Raw genomic sequence first — 17,278 nt, forward strand, 5'->3', positions numbered from 1 at the left:
GAGGGAACTTTGGCTAATGGATGAAGGAGCTTCAGCTAGTCAAAGGAAGGAGCTTCGGTTTATTCTGACCCTTCAGCTCCACCTGTTGCTGCTCTTTTCTTTTCCTCTCTTCCCTCCGGGAGTTGATCTGGGTCCTTCATTACAGAGGGGGAAGGTGTGCGCGTGCGCTTGTAATGCTAATATAAACCTGATCAGCCGCAGGATGGAAGCTCTTCCATCAATCTATGATCTATGATTCCTGGAGGACGCGCTGATTGTTCCTAAAACAGATAAACCGGATAAAGATGGCGGCCGGCAGCTCCCTGCTGCACCCCCCCCCCCCTAAAATAAAGTTTACAGATAAACAGGACCCTCTCGTCTCCCGCGGTGATAATTGGTCTCTACAGCAACGCAATGACGCGGAAAAACGGGAGCGTGCGACAAAAAAGTGCGGGCGGCAACGACTGCCGGGCCTGAACAAAGATCGTCAATATGAAAGATGTGATTCTCTTTTTTAAAAATGATAAAGCTTGTGTATCGATAACACGTATTGTACATTTGGAACAATAAATTCATAAATTAATGGTTTTTGTTTGTCATAAGCACAACATTTGCTGTTTAAATAACATGTATGTCAAATAAAGCCAAATAAACTCATTTTGTGTTATTTGTTTAACAACTAGGTAGTTTATAAAACTCAAATTGATTATGAAGTAAAGGATTTGGAAAGTTTAGCATGCACTGAAATTTGCACAAAAATAATTCAGATTGGACCCAAAACTGCTCGTTGGTTGTGACACCATTTTATGCAGAATACAAAGTGTAAAAAACAAGAAAAACGTGTATGCTGCTAGTTGTTTGTCATGATGAGGCCTGATTTATGCGCGCACAAAGTATTTTTTACATGCAACAACAAAAGATAAATTTCACTTACACTACGAACATGACTGCTACTGATCTACAGTACAACAAAAAAAAATTAACGTGTTAAATGTTTACAAGTTGCATATTTGAATTGTGTGTGTAAAATCAAGATTGTTGCAAACACAGTTGCCACTTTTATAAAAATAACCTGTTTCTGTTCCAGGATTTTTGTAGTTAATTGTTAGTTTTTACTTTGTTTCATTGCAGGACAAGGGCTAAGAAGCTGAGTCAGTGTGTATACTTGCATATTTGCAATACAGTTTTAGATTCTTGCCAGGGCATGTTGTCATCACTCTGTTAAAAATCCAGGTCTTTTTTGTAAACGAGTACCCGAGGCTCATTGAGATGAACCTGTATCAATAAAGGTTGAATGAAAAAGGACATGGCAAATCTAAAAAGTACAACAACAAAAAAAGCAACTGATCTTTTTGCCGGTTGAAGATATTTTGCTTCTCATACAAGGAGTTTTCTCAATTCAGATTAATGCATTCATGGTTTTACGTACTGTGAGAAGTGTATTTTGATATATTGTATACATTATTAAAATTACCTGCATCTTTACTTCAACACATACTGTTAAGTTGGAAAAAAAAATCAAACATCCAAGTTTTGATTGTATATTTTTTAAAGTACCAACTTTAGCTCACCCTAAAACTTTTTAGAAACGCTTAAACTCGTGACTAAATACCGAACAGTCCATCTGTCTACGTAGACGATCTTTGGGAAGTGGGCGTTCGGTTCCTCGCTCTTTTTCTCCCTCCGTCAGGTTCGCGTGGGCGGCCCCGTGTGGCTGGAGTAGAGCGAAACACGACACCCGCGACGCGTGAGGAGGGGAAGGGGGGGTGGGTTGAGAGAACGCGGAGTGACTGAGTGGAAAAAGAAAAAAGTCTGAGCCGGAGCAAAGAGGGGGGCACACATAAAAAAACAGTATTATTCGTCCCCGAAGCTCCGGAGGAGGATGACGGACCGCGGCAGGGCTCGAACACGCGACTCGGCAGCAGCGACAGTCGGAGTGAAATTGTAGCGCGGGTCGCATTCCTCCGGACCAAACCTCCAAACTTTGATCTGCGCCATTCAGACCCGGGCTGCTGGGTTTCCCCCTCCGAGACGCTCCGAGCAACTTCCCCGCTCCAGAAGCACCACGCTCCGCCGCAGACAAGTTTTGTTGTTTTAATCTTTAAACAAAGATCGGACTGGAAGTGACCAAAAGCCCGACGGTGAAACTCTAAAGCCGTAAGGAGCGCGGGTTTCGACCGGGGCGGACTCGCTCCAACAAGCCGCGGTGCGGAGAGAACAACACGGAGGAAGGAGGAGCGGGGTCCCGCCGCGGCTAGCTCGGCTAACGGCTACCGTCCAAAGTTACCAGTCGACGGGAAAAGTGGGCGAAGAAGCCGCAACCGACATGAAAACCCCGGCAGAGGCGGGTGAGTTCACGCTCGCGCACGTTGACCTCCAGCTTTTGAACGTTTTCACCGTTTCGTGGCTAAAAGCCGCGGCGGTTAGCCGTTAGCTCAAACTCGGCTGCTCCAGGGAAAGTGGCGCTTCAAACCGGATCCATGCTGTTCCTCTAGTCGGTTCCGGAGTTCCTCAGCTTCCCCGGACCAAACACCCAGAACGTTTAAAAAAATTAAAATTAAAGCGACTTGGGTGACTGTGTAGACCCGGATCAGTTTTAGTGAAGGGGCTTTCACACATGGCGTGGATTTAAACCGAGTTGTGGACTTAATCGGACCTTTGGTGCTCCCACGCCTTTTCCGTGGAAACAAGTGGGGAAGTTGAAAGTTTTAAAAACATAAAAAAAGGTGTTAAGTGGAACTAAAATGTTTAGAAGTTAAAGGAAGTGACACCAAAGCACTTGGCTGTATGTTGGATTATTGTAGATTATTTAATCTCAGACCCTCAGTTCTTACTCCTGGGTTGTCCTGACAGACGTGTGGATCGATCCAGATCTCTTTTAGGCCATTAATAAAAATTACAAGAACTTTGCATGATCTGGTGCTCGGAGTACATGCTGGGGATGACTCTCAGCCACCACCACTGCTTTTACTGAAATAAATAATCTGAAATGGATTATAGCCATTTAAGGTCAGCTGGCTGTGGCGGCCATCTTTAATTATGTTAACTGGCTGTTAAAGTACAATCGATGGTTACAAGTACAGTTTTATATAATTGCATTGACTTCACAACAGCAGGCAGTAAATTAACAACAACAAACTGCATCCAATAAAATAAACTTTGTTTCTACAATTGTCAACAAAATATTGAACTTGTTTGTAGTTCTGGTTAATTTCTAGATCAAGCTTTGAGTATTTTAAGGAAACAGACAAAAATCCACCAGTTTATCTCCCACATGTGATTCTTGCAGGTAGTGTGTGTGTGGGTGACCTTTGACCTCCACAGTGCAGTCCCATCCCCTTTAATCTGTGCAACAGGGAAACTACTAGGAGATTAATCTGCTGTTCACCTTCGTGCAGTTCAGCTGAGAATATGCAGGTGACGGGCGTTCGAGTGCTCGCAGGTTTTTATGGAAGTGAGCGCCTCTGCTCCACATTTAAACGCGCGCACGTTCAGGATTCCTCTCGTTTCTCAGACACTTTGCTGGCTCCCCTAAAATGAGTATAATTTTCCCCCCATTGTGCGTTTAGGTGCTCCTTAAATTCAGTTTAGTCAGAAATTGCTCTGTGGTGAGATGGCGCAGGCAGAGATCCAGAGCCCATAATGGATGTTTGAAAAGAAGGGGAGCGCTTCACCACAACACCACGTCATAATTAGAAATGTGGCTCAGATCTTTTTCTGCTGCTTAACGTGCGAGTTTATGACGAACACCTGAGCACACGAGGAGCAGCGGACTCCTAAAGGGTTTTTCTGTTGGTTTGAGTTTGTTGCCAGAGATCCACTCAGTCCGGCGTGTTGCCAGATTGTCTTCAGAACGCTGACCCCCCTCCGAATGACTTCCACACTCCCGAGGCTCAGAGCTTCATTCACTTGTGTTGGGCTTTAAAAGTGGACGGTCCTGTTTTTACCCACGCTTCCCTCAAACAAAGTGTTTGGTGGTTCCTGTTTTTACAGTTTGGTCATTTCCGGCCTCCCTTTTGTTTTCAGGGATTAAACTAAAGCTGAGTCAGCGCTCGAATCGAATTTTGTTTTAGTTTGAAAAACCTGCTGTGTGACTTCGCTCAGGTGCAAACGTAATGAAACGAGTGACGGGTCAGCCTCTCATCACACGCTCCAATTTTCCGCATGCGTTCCCCCTTATATCAACAACGCTGCGCACGTGAGACGTCACAGCTGCAGGGCCGGCTCGCTTTGTGGCGTTTGGTGCCGTTAAAGCAGCCACACAGGAGGGATTAGCCGGCGCTAAAGGCACGGCGTGGGTTCACCCGGCACCGATGTGGTCGCAGCGGACGGAGCCATTTATCAGGAACTTGGTTTGTTTGAGGGCGAATGACTCGGCACGTAATTACAGGAAGACGGAAGTGTCCGTGCAGATTTGAATCGCACTGATAAATTTAATCCCAGAGTTAATGACCAACATTCTTTCTCTTGTGTGTTTTATCACTATCACACTAAGAGCACTGTTTTCACGTGCGTCCATGATGGGTCTCTGAACAGCTTCGGCTTGGAGAGAAGGTTTAAATCAAGCTAACGGCTAGCTCAGGTAGCGTTAAGACCAGTGCGGATTGTTGCTGTTTTAAAGGGATAGTTCGGTCATCTGTGACCTGATGTTTTATCAAATGGTTATCAATCACCTAATCAACCGGAACATCGGTCACGGAGCACAAAGTGTGGAGAAAGGGCAAAAGTCTTAATCCGGGATAGGCTAACAGTTAGTCAAATGTTAGTTTTAAAGTTTAAAAACATCTTCCTCAAACACAAACCACTGTAGAAGAATGCACCAGCTAAAATTAAACTTTTCTTTTTCTGCACATTTTTGTTCAAGAGCTCAAATTTATAGTTGTGTGTGCGTGTGTATGTATGTATGTATATATATATATATATATATATATATATATATATATATACGCACACACAGTAGTCCCTCGTTTATCGCGGGCGATCCGTACCCTGAAGCCCCGCGATAAATGGAAAACCACAAAGTAGAAATAGTAGTACGAGTAGTAAGTAGTAGTTTATTTTAGTATTTCTATATATATTAAGGCGTTTTAAACCCTTCCCACACTCTTGCAATATTCTAAACAATGTTTCTAAACTCTAAAGGCTCTAAAAGAGACAGAAGGTCATGCCAACATTTTTCAGTCAGGTCATCTGGACAGTTTGAGCTTGGATTATTGGACAGATTATTGAGCATGGACTTCGTTGTTCATGATTTCAGCTCCGCTGCTCTAAGACGCCTGCAAGCGCTCTTGGCCACGCCCACTTCTCCGCTCTGCACAAGGACAGCTGATCAGCTGCAGGAGGAAGCTTATCCTGCAGTAAGGGCTGCACAGAGGTGCAGCAGGCGCTAAATAATTTAAAATAATTTATTTTAACTAAAAATTCCATACCAGTTGTGCAGCTCATCCATCAATCAGTCAATTTGTGTCGTGTCCAATCTTATTTTGAAAAACCGCGATAGAGCGAGTCCTGCTAAACGAACCGTGAAGTAACGAGGTCCTGTATATTTACAAATGCACAATAAACAGGCAGTGAATATGTGAGTGGATGAAATTGCAGAAAATGTCACTTTGAAGTGCAACAACTACTGTAGTTTGTTATTTAAGGGAGGATTTAAAATTCCTTCTGTCCTTGGGTCAAAATAACAAAAGGCCTTTAGTTTCAAGTCCTCGGCTCCTTTTGACCCAAGGGCAGCAGGAGGGTTAATTAGACAAAATGGGATACTTTGTGTTCCACGATCATCTCCAGCGCTTCAGAGAAAAGCTGCAGCAACAAACAAAACTCTAAATCATGTTTAGGGTTACAGTTTTCTTATCTCTGTCAAATCTGGTAATAACCGGGTCTCATGACTCCGGTCGGTGCAGAACCGTGACGGAAAACTTTCACCAGTAAAATACCATCTCTCTCTTTGTTTTTGTTTTTAAACACTTTCAGAAACCTAAATGCTATCCCAGATTGTACTTCCCTCCGGTTTTCCTCTCGTTCTGTGGCTTCTGTGAGCGATTAGTTCGACAAAGGTTGACCTGATCACATTCCTGATTACTACTGGGCCAAGCCCGGGCAAGCAGGGCCTGGAAAAACTGCAGCCGAGTGACGTCAGCATTTCTCTGATGTGCTGTTAAACTGCAGCCCGGGTCAGCGCCGCCGCCATCGTCTCCTGTTTAGTCCCGGCCTCTCTTCCTGGAAGCGTGCGTGCACGGCGGCTCCGGTGACCCACGCCGAGCTCCTGCACCAGACATCGTGCTGTTCAGGTGAAACGATGCTGGCTCAATACACAAAACTTCACGCACGGGAGCATCCGAGCGTTCACACCCCCTCACCTGCAGCTCTATTTATTATTCAAATATAGAAGATTAATGGTGCGGAAGCTACGTGGAAATAATGAAAACATGTTCTCTTATTAACGACTTAAAAACAACCTCTATCAAAAACATGTTTTGTGATAAACCAAGAAGTTTTCCACCAGTAACACCAGTGCGTCTCATGGAAAGTTTTAGGAATAACGTTCAGCTCCACATTAAGTTGATTTAAATCTTGTTTTTGTGACCGTGTCACTGGTATGAAAAATGTTTTGATGTTAAAAGTTGCACAAATTACTTTAAAATTTGTTCTTTTCTGCAAACGTACCTAATAAATCCACAGTTGTTGCATATTTCAGCAACAATAAAATGATTAAAGTAAGAATCTTATCTGTAAGTTTTGAAAATTGCAGCTTATTTTTATGTGCACGTCTTGCTATTGTTGGTCGTGCACATTATTCCGTGTCCGCGCTCGGCATCAACCCCTACGTTTATGATTGAATCTGCCGGGGCACGCTTCATAATGAATTATAATAAATACTTGTCATTTCTTTCGGCTGTCGACCAGCGTCCAACAAAACGTGACCAGACTTCTGAGATCGGAGTGGAAAAATAAAACGGAGCTTGAAATAATCTTTTTAGTCCCAGGTGGTCATAAACAACCGTTAATTTTAAAACAGTGCCCTCTCTTTCCTCCAAAAGTATCCAGGAGCCATTAAAATAATTTCAGGAGTCGTGAAAACAATTTAAAGTGGATTTTAAATCAAAGCACGTGAACCGTGTCTTCGCCGAGCCGTGATACTTCCCTGACGTTTGGAAATCTTAACAGGCGGACTTTAAAAGTGCTTTGAAGATAAACCCCACTCGTATTAACGACGGTTCTGATAAAGGGATCGGGTCGAGCTTTTAGTTTGTCCCCCTGAAGGCTGTTTGTAACTTCACACAACTGAACTTGGTGGTGGTTCAAGTTGTAACATTTAGGTGAAACAATGTGATGAAGATTTAATCTTTTTTTAGTGACAGTGTGGCTCATACGTGCACGTTCCTGCTGATAAAAAAAAAAAAACATTTCTCACAGATGTTTTTATTATTTTCACTTTGTCACAAAGAAAGTCCAATAAAAAGTCTCAGCTTCTACAGAAACCTGCATTAACTCTGACTCGGCTGCTTCTTGAAAGCACCGACCCTTTTGATCCAAAGAATGTGTTCATGGTGTAAACTCTTGGTATCTGAGTATTTATGACCGAGTGAATCTGTGTTGGCTTTGTGGGGTGTGATCCCCCCCCACCCCCCCAGGACAGATTAAACAGCAGAACCGCTGAAGCGGATCCACAGATTTGCTTCAGCGAACACATAAAAGCAGCGATCTGAGTAAAACACCTGACGGGGTACCCGGCTTCCTGCTCCAGCCTTCTTCTCTTCACACTTTGCTGAGTCCGTTTTGCACGAGCCGGGTTCTTCAACGGGTTCTTCAACGGGTTTTAATCAGCGTTCACTTAAAGATGGCTTGTAGTGTTTAACTTTAACGCCGCTCAGCTTTTGGGCCTCTGAAGCTTGTTGACTCAAACCAAGGCTGGGAGAGGTGACGAGGTGGGTTTGTGTTGTGTCTGGAGCGTTCCCACCTTCAGGAGGTGTTGTGGCTATCATGGACGAAGAGGAGGGGTGACTCTGTGGTCCTTCATGGTCCCGTCGAGTCATGACCCTGCTGCTGATGGAACGAGCTGGAGTTGGTTCTAACGTGGTTCTGTAGGAGAACGTTGTAGTGACCGGCGGTGGGCGGCAGCTCTTCAAAGTCTTCGTCCATTTGTCGGTCAGTCGGCCGTGCGTTGCCACACTTGTGGACAGACTTCAACTAAAACAGCCAGAGAAGTTGCATCGACAGCGTGGACGCTGAAATTATCTGAAGAAGCAAAATCTGAGCAGTTAAAGGCTAAAGTGAGCAGAACACGAACTGAAAGCTAAAGCAGCAGAACAGGAACGAAGGTTAGGAGGAGAAATGCTATATTCAACAAAGCTGTAGCTAAAGACAGCTAAACCTTAACTAATAACAAAACAGTAGCTAATATAAACGGCTAAAATTAGCAAAACTGTAGCTAAAACAACTGAGGCATATCCTGAATTTATAGATGGCAAAACAAAAGCTAAAAGGAGAATATGTGCTAAAGCTAAGATTAGCAAAGCTGTAGCTAAAATGTGCTGAACAGTAGCTAAGATTAGAAAAAAACAGGTGCTCAAATAAGCTAAACTGTGGGGGAGTGGTGGCGCAGAGGTTAGAGAAGATGGGCCTGTGATCGGAAACTCACAGGTTCAACTCCCGGTACCGTCGACATCAAAATGTGGATGGAAAAGGTGAAACACCCACACCTGCCTCCACCCCCATTGGCCCCACTCTGGGCCCTTGAGCAAGGCCCTTAAACCCCCACCATCTGCTCCTAAACAGGTCTCTCTTGAAAATGAGTTCTCGTGACTCCGTGAGACTACCTGGATAAATAAAGGCTAAATGGAAAAAAAACATGCTCAATTAAAAGTTAAGACAACTGTAGATTAAAGTAAAAACATGCTAAAGATAAAAGTAGCTACACTGTAGCTAAAAGGGCAAGAATAGTAGCTAAAAAGAGCAAAACAAGAGCTACAAGTGGCAAATTTTAGAAGCCTAAATAAAAGGCAGCTATAAATTTAGAATTAAACACAAGTAGATTGAAAATGTTTGTTTTCCTCTGGAATTTTATTTTGAATCGAGTTGAATTTTTAAAAAGTATAAAAGTTCTTGAAAGCAGAAGTCACAGCACTCATCGGCTGAACGAGCCGAACGTTTAGAGACCACCTGGAGAGCTGCTGGGGGGCGTGGGGGGGCTGCAGTCAGGAACGAGCTCGGTTTGGTTTTGTGGTCGTTTGGACTCGGTTGATCCTGCCCAGACCTTTCCTGCACCGACCCCTCGCTGGCACTGCACCTGCATTTTAATCTCGTAATAAAACTCTCAAATAAAACCTGTTTTTATACGTTTTTATCAATTTAAATGCCCACACGGCCTTTTTGTCGATACGTAAACCTTCACTAAAACAAATCGAATCAAACTTTGGGAATTCATCGTTTTCTTTAAACGCGTCTCTGTTCAGAGACTTGGCTCACGTCAAGAGTAAGAACTGCACGAGTCCCTGCGGGGCGGCGGCTGCTCGTTGCTTTGGAAGACGCCCAGACGAAGGCTTCAGGTGCAGACAGGGACACTTTGTTCACACCCTCAACATTTGTGGTCTCCTGCTTCGCTGACCACCCTCGAGCTGACATTCAGTAAATTCAGACACGCAGTGACTTACAAGACACGACTTTATTCATTTTGCAAATTAAATGTTGGAGTCTGAAGTTTTCTCATGTCTAATGTTGGATAAATTCAAAGTTAGAGGACATCGGGGCTAAAACTCACATGCTCTTTGTCAAAAAAGTCCAAAGTTTAACTACAGAAGTTATTTCCTTTAAAATAAGCTAAAAGCTATAAGGAGCTTAAAAGAGCAAATTTTAGCTAAATGCTAAAAGTACCAAGAAACTAAAAAGCAGCAAATTGGTAGTTAACAGCAAAAATGACAAAGGGGTAGATGAAGTATAAAACTTCTAGCTAAAAGTAACAAAAGGTTAGATAAAAATGTCTAAAATGTTAAACTTTAAAAGCTAAACGTAGCAGAATTGTAGCTGAAAGCTAAACGCATCGTAAAAAGACGACCGGTTTGTCGAAGCAGATTTTAAAGAGAGAGTTTTTGGAAGGACTGAAGGAATCCTAAAAGTCACAGCCCCATCTCCTGAATGAGCCGAAGGTTTCGATACAGGAACAGCTAAAATAGCACACGGATGAAGTGAGACTGTAAAACAGAAAACGTTGAGTCAGCCTCGGCACTGAGGGTGTTTGAACAAATAAAACCTGGAGCTGAGGATCTGCTCGTAGCAGCTACGACTGCGGGTCGTAAAGTTCTGTGGCGATAAGAACGACACGGTTATCTCAGGTCAGACCTGCGACTTCTCGGAGCTGTAAAACCCAAACTTTGTTCTGTTTTGATCGTGTGACCCGTTTTCAGTGGCGTTTGTGTGAAATCCAGAGCGTTGTCAGTGATGGATGAGCGTGGAGCTGCTTCCACCCAAGCACGACGATCTGTTAATCTCCAGACGACCGCTCGCGCTCCTCGCCCGCTCAGACGACGCAGAGCTTATTAGGGGTCCGGACCCCCCACGTGCCATGAAAGCGGGGCGATATCTGTGTTGAATTAGCACGCTGACACACTCTTTTAATTTTCTCGCTGCAGCTCGTTTGGGCCGCCGTCTCCCTGCGGTGACGCCGGCGTGCCTCCGCCTTTAATGTTTTTACACGATCAGCGAGCCGCTCTGTCTGCGCACCAGAACGTCCACGCACAGGAACCGAGACGGCGGCGACTTCGCGCCACCGAGGAAAGGCTGACTAACGCTCCCAGACGGCACACGCGTAGAAAGTCCCGTGTTTTTAACATGTTCTGACACACGTCCCTGGGGGGGATTACCGTCACTCGGATTGTTCGTGAAGCCACGAGCGGCAGACAAATTGCCCACGCCGGTTCTGCAGAGTGGCAGGTCGGAGCCACCGCAGCGTTGGAAGAGTTTCTCAGCTCGTCAACGTGAAGAAGCGGAGAGGCCGCGTCTCTGGCTCGGGTCCAGGAGGGATTCAAGTTAATTAGTCTGGAATGTTTTCCAGTTTGAAGCTCCCACATCGATCCAATCAACACGACTTCCCTCAAATACTAACCAGACACCGACGGCGTGCGTCGCACACGATTACAGCAGCTTTCATTCGTCTTCATGTGGTCGCCCGCCTCCGAGGGCGATAATGTTTCTGCGTCTGATGTTTCACACGTCTGTTAAAACATCCCTTGAACCGGTGGACGGGATTAACGGAAACTCTCAGACAATAACTGGATGTGCATCTACAACTAACTAGCTTTTACCGTCAGTCCGTTTCAAAATGGCCGCCACAGCATACTGGCATTAATTAACACAAGAACGGCCGCCAGTTTTCACACACGACTCTAAATGTAGCGTCTGAGTCGCTCCCTGCACAGATTCTGAGCACATTTTTTAATTTAAAGGCGTCATCAATACGTCTACAGCTGGTATGAGGGATGGCGGGCGACGTGCATTCTGCACCTCCGAGACGTGGCTGCGTCTTTCTGGCGTGCCGGTCAGCTGCGCGTCTGAGCCGACAGCCGGCGTCTGTAGGTGTCACGGAGGAGGCGACAACGTGTAGCACGACCTTTTTACCAGCTCTGCCATCATCAGCTTATTATACAATGACCACTTCCTGTTTGCGAGCGCGCACGGTGTCACGCCGCCTCTGTTCGTGTTTATTTTGAGCTGATGCAACTCGACCGTGTAAAAAAGGCTTTTAACGATCATGTAACACATTCAACGAGCTGATCGTTGACCTTTTCTCAGTACTTAATGTTTAAAAGATGATATTCATCATCGCATGACTAACAAACAAGATTTATTTGTCTTTGGTCAGAGGCGCTTTTAAGAGTTTCATTAAATTCTTATCTGACTCGTTACCACAATTAATCCTCCAAACCACACATTTTGTGATTTCACACACTTTGTGTTGAACCTTTAAAGTCCCACTTGTATTTGGTAGATAAACAAATGTGGTTTATTCTTGTTTTAGGCTTTTACCGCACACCACCTGTGTCTGTCATCTTTAATCTACAGGTATTAGTTAGTAAAATATCTCGTGAACCACTGAGCAGATTTAAATGAAACTGAAAGTAATCATCATCTCTAATGTTCAGCCTGATTCAAGATGGCCGCCTCAGCTGCTCGACCCTAGCAGTCACAAAGTTGACCTACATCAGGTTGTAGTCTGTAGGATAATAAAATGGCAGAGTCAGCCCGTGCGCAGCCGAAGACTTTCAATGACGAGTAAATCTGTCAAAATACGAGAAACTGGCAGGTTTCAGTCTGGAGCTCAAACCAGTTCTCATCGAGTTTTGTTTCTTTAAAAAAAAAAAAAAAGGAAATGGGTCCCATTTTTAAATCTATTCCACTTTTAAAAACCTATCGGACGTTACTCAACAAATCTTTGCGTCCCAACACTCAGATCAATGGATTTCTCCATCCTGAACGGTCATTTTTTGGCTGTCGCCAACGTTCGCCTATTTCAGTCACTTCGGCTGTTTCTGTAGGTAAACAAACACAGTAGTTGGCAGCAGAGCACAAATATTTCTCCTAACTTTCTAGTTGAAGAATACATTAATCATCAATATGAGAAATAGATGAAAGGATTTAGTTTCATGAACTTGCACGGAGTACCTTTAACAGGTAACTTTTACATATTGGCACCGCAGGTATTGTTTTGGCGCATCAACTCCTCGTGTTTTCTTCTGAACAAGTTTAGAAAGTTCTCAGGTCTGTGCTGTTCTGCAGGTTTAGTTCGTCTCATTCCCAGACTACAGCTGAGATGTAACTATCGATGTTTTTAACGTCAGCTGTCCGATAACGCAGATTAACGTGAACGATTTGGTTCTTTCATTCGTGCTGAGCAGCCTCTAATATCTGAGGTTGCTGTGAAACTTTCCCCAGGAAGGAAAAGTCGTAAAATAAAACACGTGTAGAAGCTTGGAATCCGACCTAATCAGGATCAGATCTGCACATCGCCGTCTTCTATGACACTTTGGCACCATCGGGTAATAAAAGTCAGTGGGATTTCTCCTCTGGCTCGGACGCATGGCTTTCTGTCTGACGGGGAATTATGATATCTTTGCAGCTAATTTCAAGTAGAAATACGGAACAAAAGGGGCTTTATCGAGCTTCTGTTGGTCGTCCTAATCGACGCTGGAGCCCGTGTGTCTGTAGGGGAAAGAGAACAGCCTTATTGGAAAAGAAAAGGTTGGTGTAGTCTAACAAGATGACATTTGATTGGCAGAGATGAGGAATGAGTCATTCATCCATCTCACTGGATTTAAAACTATAAAACTGTTCTGAGCTGTGGCAACACGTGTGTGTGCGTGTGTGGTTTCTGTGCATGAACGTATCCACATTCGTGTTCACATGGTTAAATCTGATAGCCGAAGTCACTAAAATTAGCGGTGTTGGCTTTGCTACCGTGTGTGTGTGTGTGTGTTGGGGGGGAATGAAAGGAGTCTGAACAAACCACAACACAGGAGCCAGATTTCAGATTTAAAGGCAGATAGTTCGTCTCTGAAGTTCAACCACCGCTCCACAGTTTGTTCCAGTTGTGGTTTCTGTCCATTTCTCAAAACTCAACTTGGAGAAGTTGTTTGAATTTGTTCAACGGTAACGCGAGATGTTTGATTAAAGCAGCGGACGCCTCGTATCACCTGACTCGATCTTGAATCGTTACTTTTCGTGGAGATGCAGTGAGACTTTCAGGACTGGGTCGAGTACTGGTTTCTGAGTGTTCCACGATGTCGAAACACGTTGTCCGGCTTCTATAGCTCATCTGTGCTCTTGTCACGATGGCAACAATTTTTAGTAAAATATCAAAAGACTTTTAAAAATTTAAATTTAGTTTTGTTCAGAACAAAACATCAGATTGCGTCATCCCATCAGCGTCTCATACCAGCTCGTACATTGGAGCAAGAAGGTTTTTCCGTGGTTCCATTGGTGTTCGTAACTTTCATCTTTTTCTGTTATAAATTTATTTGTTTTTCTCTTAAAGTCGTGGAATAACGTGAGGCTAAAGCTAGTTGTAGAGAACGGGTGAATCTTCACCTCTGATTGGCTCCGACCTAAAACAGAAAGGTTTATTTAAAATTGTTTTGTTGGGATTCAACTCGGAAAGCTATCGGCAAGATGAAGAAAAATGCCAAAACTATTGGCTCAAGACTAGGGTCGCTAACACGTTCATCAAGATTGTTGTTTACAAGTGATGTCACGAGACAAATCCTGAGTCCATGAGAACAACATCAGACTGGATTTAAACTTCCTGTCTGGTCTCTCACAGTGTGAACTCGGCAATAAGTGTGCTTTAAATAAAACCATGATAGTGACTCTTCTTCTCAACACGTAGCTGCAGAGGAACCTGCACCCACAACACAGCTTCAGTGATGTGCCGCGTGGTCCTAGTGCCTGACCTGTTTGTTGCCACACGGTTTAATGTGGGAGAAACATTTTAGATAAGTTAATCGGACCAAGTCACGAGGCACTTGGTTTTAATTTGACGAGCTGTTTAATCTTGTCAGATCTAGTTTTACTTTCATGTTTACAACTGTAGAAGTGTTTTATGGGTGCTGAGAACAAACAAACGGTTGATTAAATGCATTTTGAGAACTTCTGTTGCTCTTGGTGGTAATATAACATCAAAAGGTTAATTGCTTTGTGGGGAAAATAATAAAAGTTGACACTTTATAAAATGGTGGATTTTGTGTCATAACGAGATAAAGATGCTTGGAATAAAATTTTCACCTAAATAAAAGACTGGGTGCTGAAAATGCGAGCGTCTGGGTCGATATCGTTCCTTGAATAAATGCAAACTACCCGCTGTCTTACATGAAAGCAGTTTAAACAAAGATCTTTCCTGATCCGCTAGCCCTCGAGTTTGTTTTGAGGAGGACTTCCAGCTACTACCGCACCAAGTCTTTGGTCAACATCTGTAAAATTGACTGTTCGTGCACTTTATGAGGAGGCGCGCCGGCGCAGTCTGGAGCCCTGTTTCTGGTGTGTGTTTAACAAAGCTTTGTAGTTAAAGCGGCGTTTTGTCTCGTGTGCCAGCTGACGGCCCGCTTTGGTTCAGTTAATCAGCGAAGCAGCTGCTCGACTGTGGAGCTGTCTGGTTCGGTTGACTTCACTCTGCAGGGCATCGGCCTGAATCACTTCCTGCACACAGACGACGCATCACAAACGTTTTTGCCTTTTAATTTCTGTTTTATTCACCTGAAACCATTTCAGACCCGTCCGTCACAATGACTGTATTTTAGCTGTGAGGGCTCCAGCAGGGTAGTCGGGACAGCCAGGAGCTCATTAGAGGTAAATGTTCTGCAGGGTTGTCATTTTCTGGAAGGAAGACATGCTCAGGCGTGTTTTTGAGCACGTGTACACGCATGTATGTGTTCCTTCTCTGGGAAGAATAGGCCTGAAAGTGATAAGCCTTCAGCCTTGGCTCGGGCGCTGCAGATTAGGAGACGCAGTCTTCAGCTCTGAGATCATCACGATGTTCTTTAGGATTTTGTTTCTCATTAACACTCGAGTAACGATACGTTCCTGTGAAGACGTTTGTTTTTTTCTCCCACTGATGCCGCCTGTACTTAATTACAAGTTTTAATTAGTTTGGAAATGTGCAAAAATCAAAACATGTGTGGAACCGAGTAGTCCTGAAAGCTGCGGGGGTTTCCCCCTTTTTTATCACAGAAAACTGAGCGGCTTTAAAACCTAAAGTGAAGCATAAAGAGACGCACACATGAAACTGATCTGGGGCCAGCGTAATCACAGCCTTGGCTGCCTTCGGGGTGTTTTGGGCTGCTCTGGGACGCAACAGGTTTCTGTCTGGTGAGGTTTGATCATCTCTGTATCCCGCTGGCTTTGCTGCCTCACTTGTAGCTCTAATGGTTTATGTAAGCGCTGCACAAGACGAGAAAAGGTTAAAATGCTGAGCAGCAAGATTAGGAATGAGATTATGACCACGCTAATGATGAAGATGATGGAAATGCTGGTCCAGATCTGCGTATCTTGATTTTCAATGTAAAGATGAATTGAATCATAAACATAGGGACGGCTGCCAAGGTGGGTACAAAATGGCTGAGGTGGGTACGATGTGGGTAACTGAATGATGCGCACGACCTAGAGTACAGTTTCAAAACACGTGCACAAAAAAAAAGCTTTGATTTTCTTAAAACTGGATGCTCAAAATGCAGCCTCGCTGGTCACAAACTGGCTTTAGGGAGACATGTAGTAACGAGTCTCCAGCAGTTACAGGTCGCCGCCTTATTCAAGACCGAGTGGCCCAAAATAACCCGTGGGTCGATTTGGGACATCTGTTTCCACTTCCTAGTGGTTGATTTAAAATTCATGCTCGTCTCATTTCTTACATTTTCAACTAGGTTTTATTTTTAAATCAAACATTATTTATAACGAACCTTTTTGGCGTACACCTTTGTCTAAGATGACACCGACTTTTCTTTAAGTGGGACGCTCGTCTGGTCCTCCATGTTTGTTTGTAAGCTTCGTGTACCGTATTTTTCGGCCTGTAAGTCACAGTTTTTTGCATAATTTGCATGTCCTGCGACTTAAATGTCCAAGAGACGTATTTATGGATTGTTTCTCATATTTATAAACTAATTTTTTCTGAGATATGACGGTTTTCATTCATTCTGACTGAAAATATTGAACACTAACACTTTCAGCTGCTAGATGGCACTTGAGTTGTATGGCATGCTATTGTATTACGTAATGCAGTAATGGATGGGAGACTGCAACGAAGCCCAGATTCATCTTGTCTGCTGGATTCCTCAGATAGAGAACTTTACTAATTGGCTTTTATGTGAATGTTCCTGTAAAGTGCCCAGAGACAACTTTGTTGTGATTTGGCGCTTTATAAATAAACTGAACTGAATTGAATTAATAGGTAAAAGTGGCTATTAATGACACAATCGGAGCAGAAAAACTCTTACGTCCGTATGCTCTTTGTGGACTTCACATCCGCCTTCAACACCATGATCCCCCAAACCCTGATGGACAAACTATCCACACTAGGACTAAGCCCCTCCATCTGCAACTGGGTACTAGACTTTTTAACAAACAGACCACAGTTAGTGAGGATCCACAACCTCTCCTCCTCCACCATAACCCTCAGCACTGGCTCTCCTCAGGGATGTGTGTTGAGCCCCCTTCTGTTTACTCTGCTCACATATGATTGTGCAGCTACCCATCCAGGCTGTCACATTGTAAAGTTTGCAGATGATACAGCGGTGGTGGGATGCATCACAAACAATGATGA

General features: G+C 44.0%; 1 protein-coding gene across 1 annotated transcript in view; it reads left to right on the forward strand.

Annotated features, from left to right (window-relative positions):
• The first annotated feature begins 1,758 nt into the window (after window positions 1-1,758).
• The window catches only part of erf (Ets2 repressor factor), a 39,518-nt gene continuing 23,998 nt past the window's right edge, over window positions 1,759-17,278 (forward strand). The window contains exon 1 of the mRNA XM_037693714.1: window positions 1,759-2,327. Coding sequence (XP_037549642.1) covers window positions 2,306-2,327 — 22 coding nt within the window. The 5' untranslated portion in view covers window positions 1,759-2,305. The remainder of the gene's footprint in view (window positions 2,328-17,278) is intronic.

Source organism: Nematolebias whitei, chromosome 19 (assembly GCF_014905685.2).
Source record: "Nematolebias whitei isolate Nwh7 chromosome 19, NemWhi1, whole genome shotgun sequence".
NCBI classification, from domain to species: Eukaryota; Metazoa; Chordata; class Actinopteri; order Cyprinodontiformes; family Rivulidae; genus Nematolebias; species Nematolebias whitei.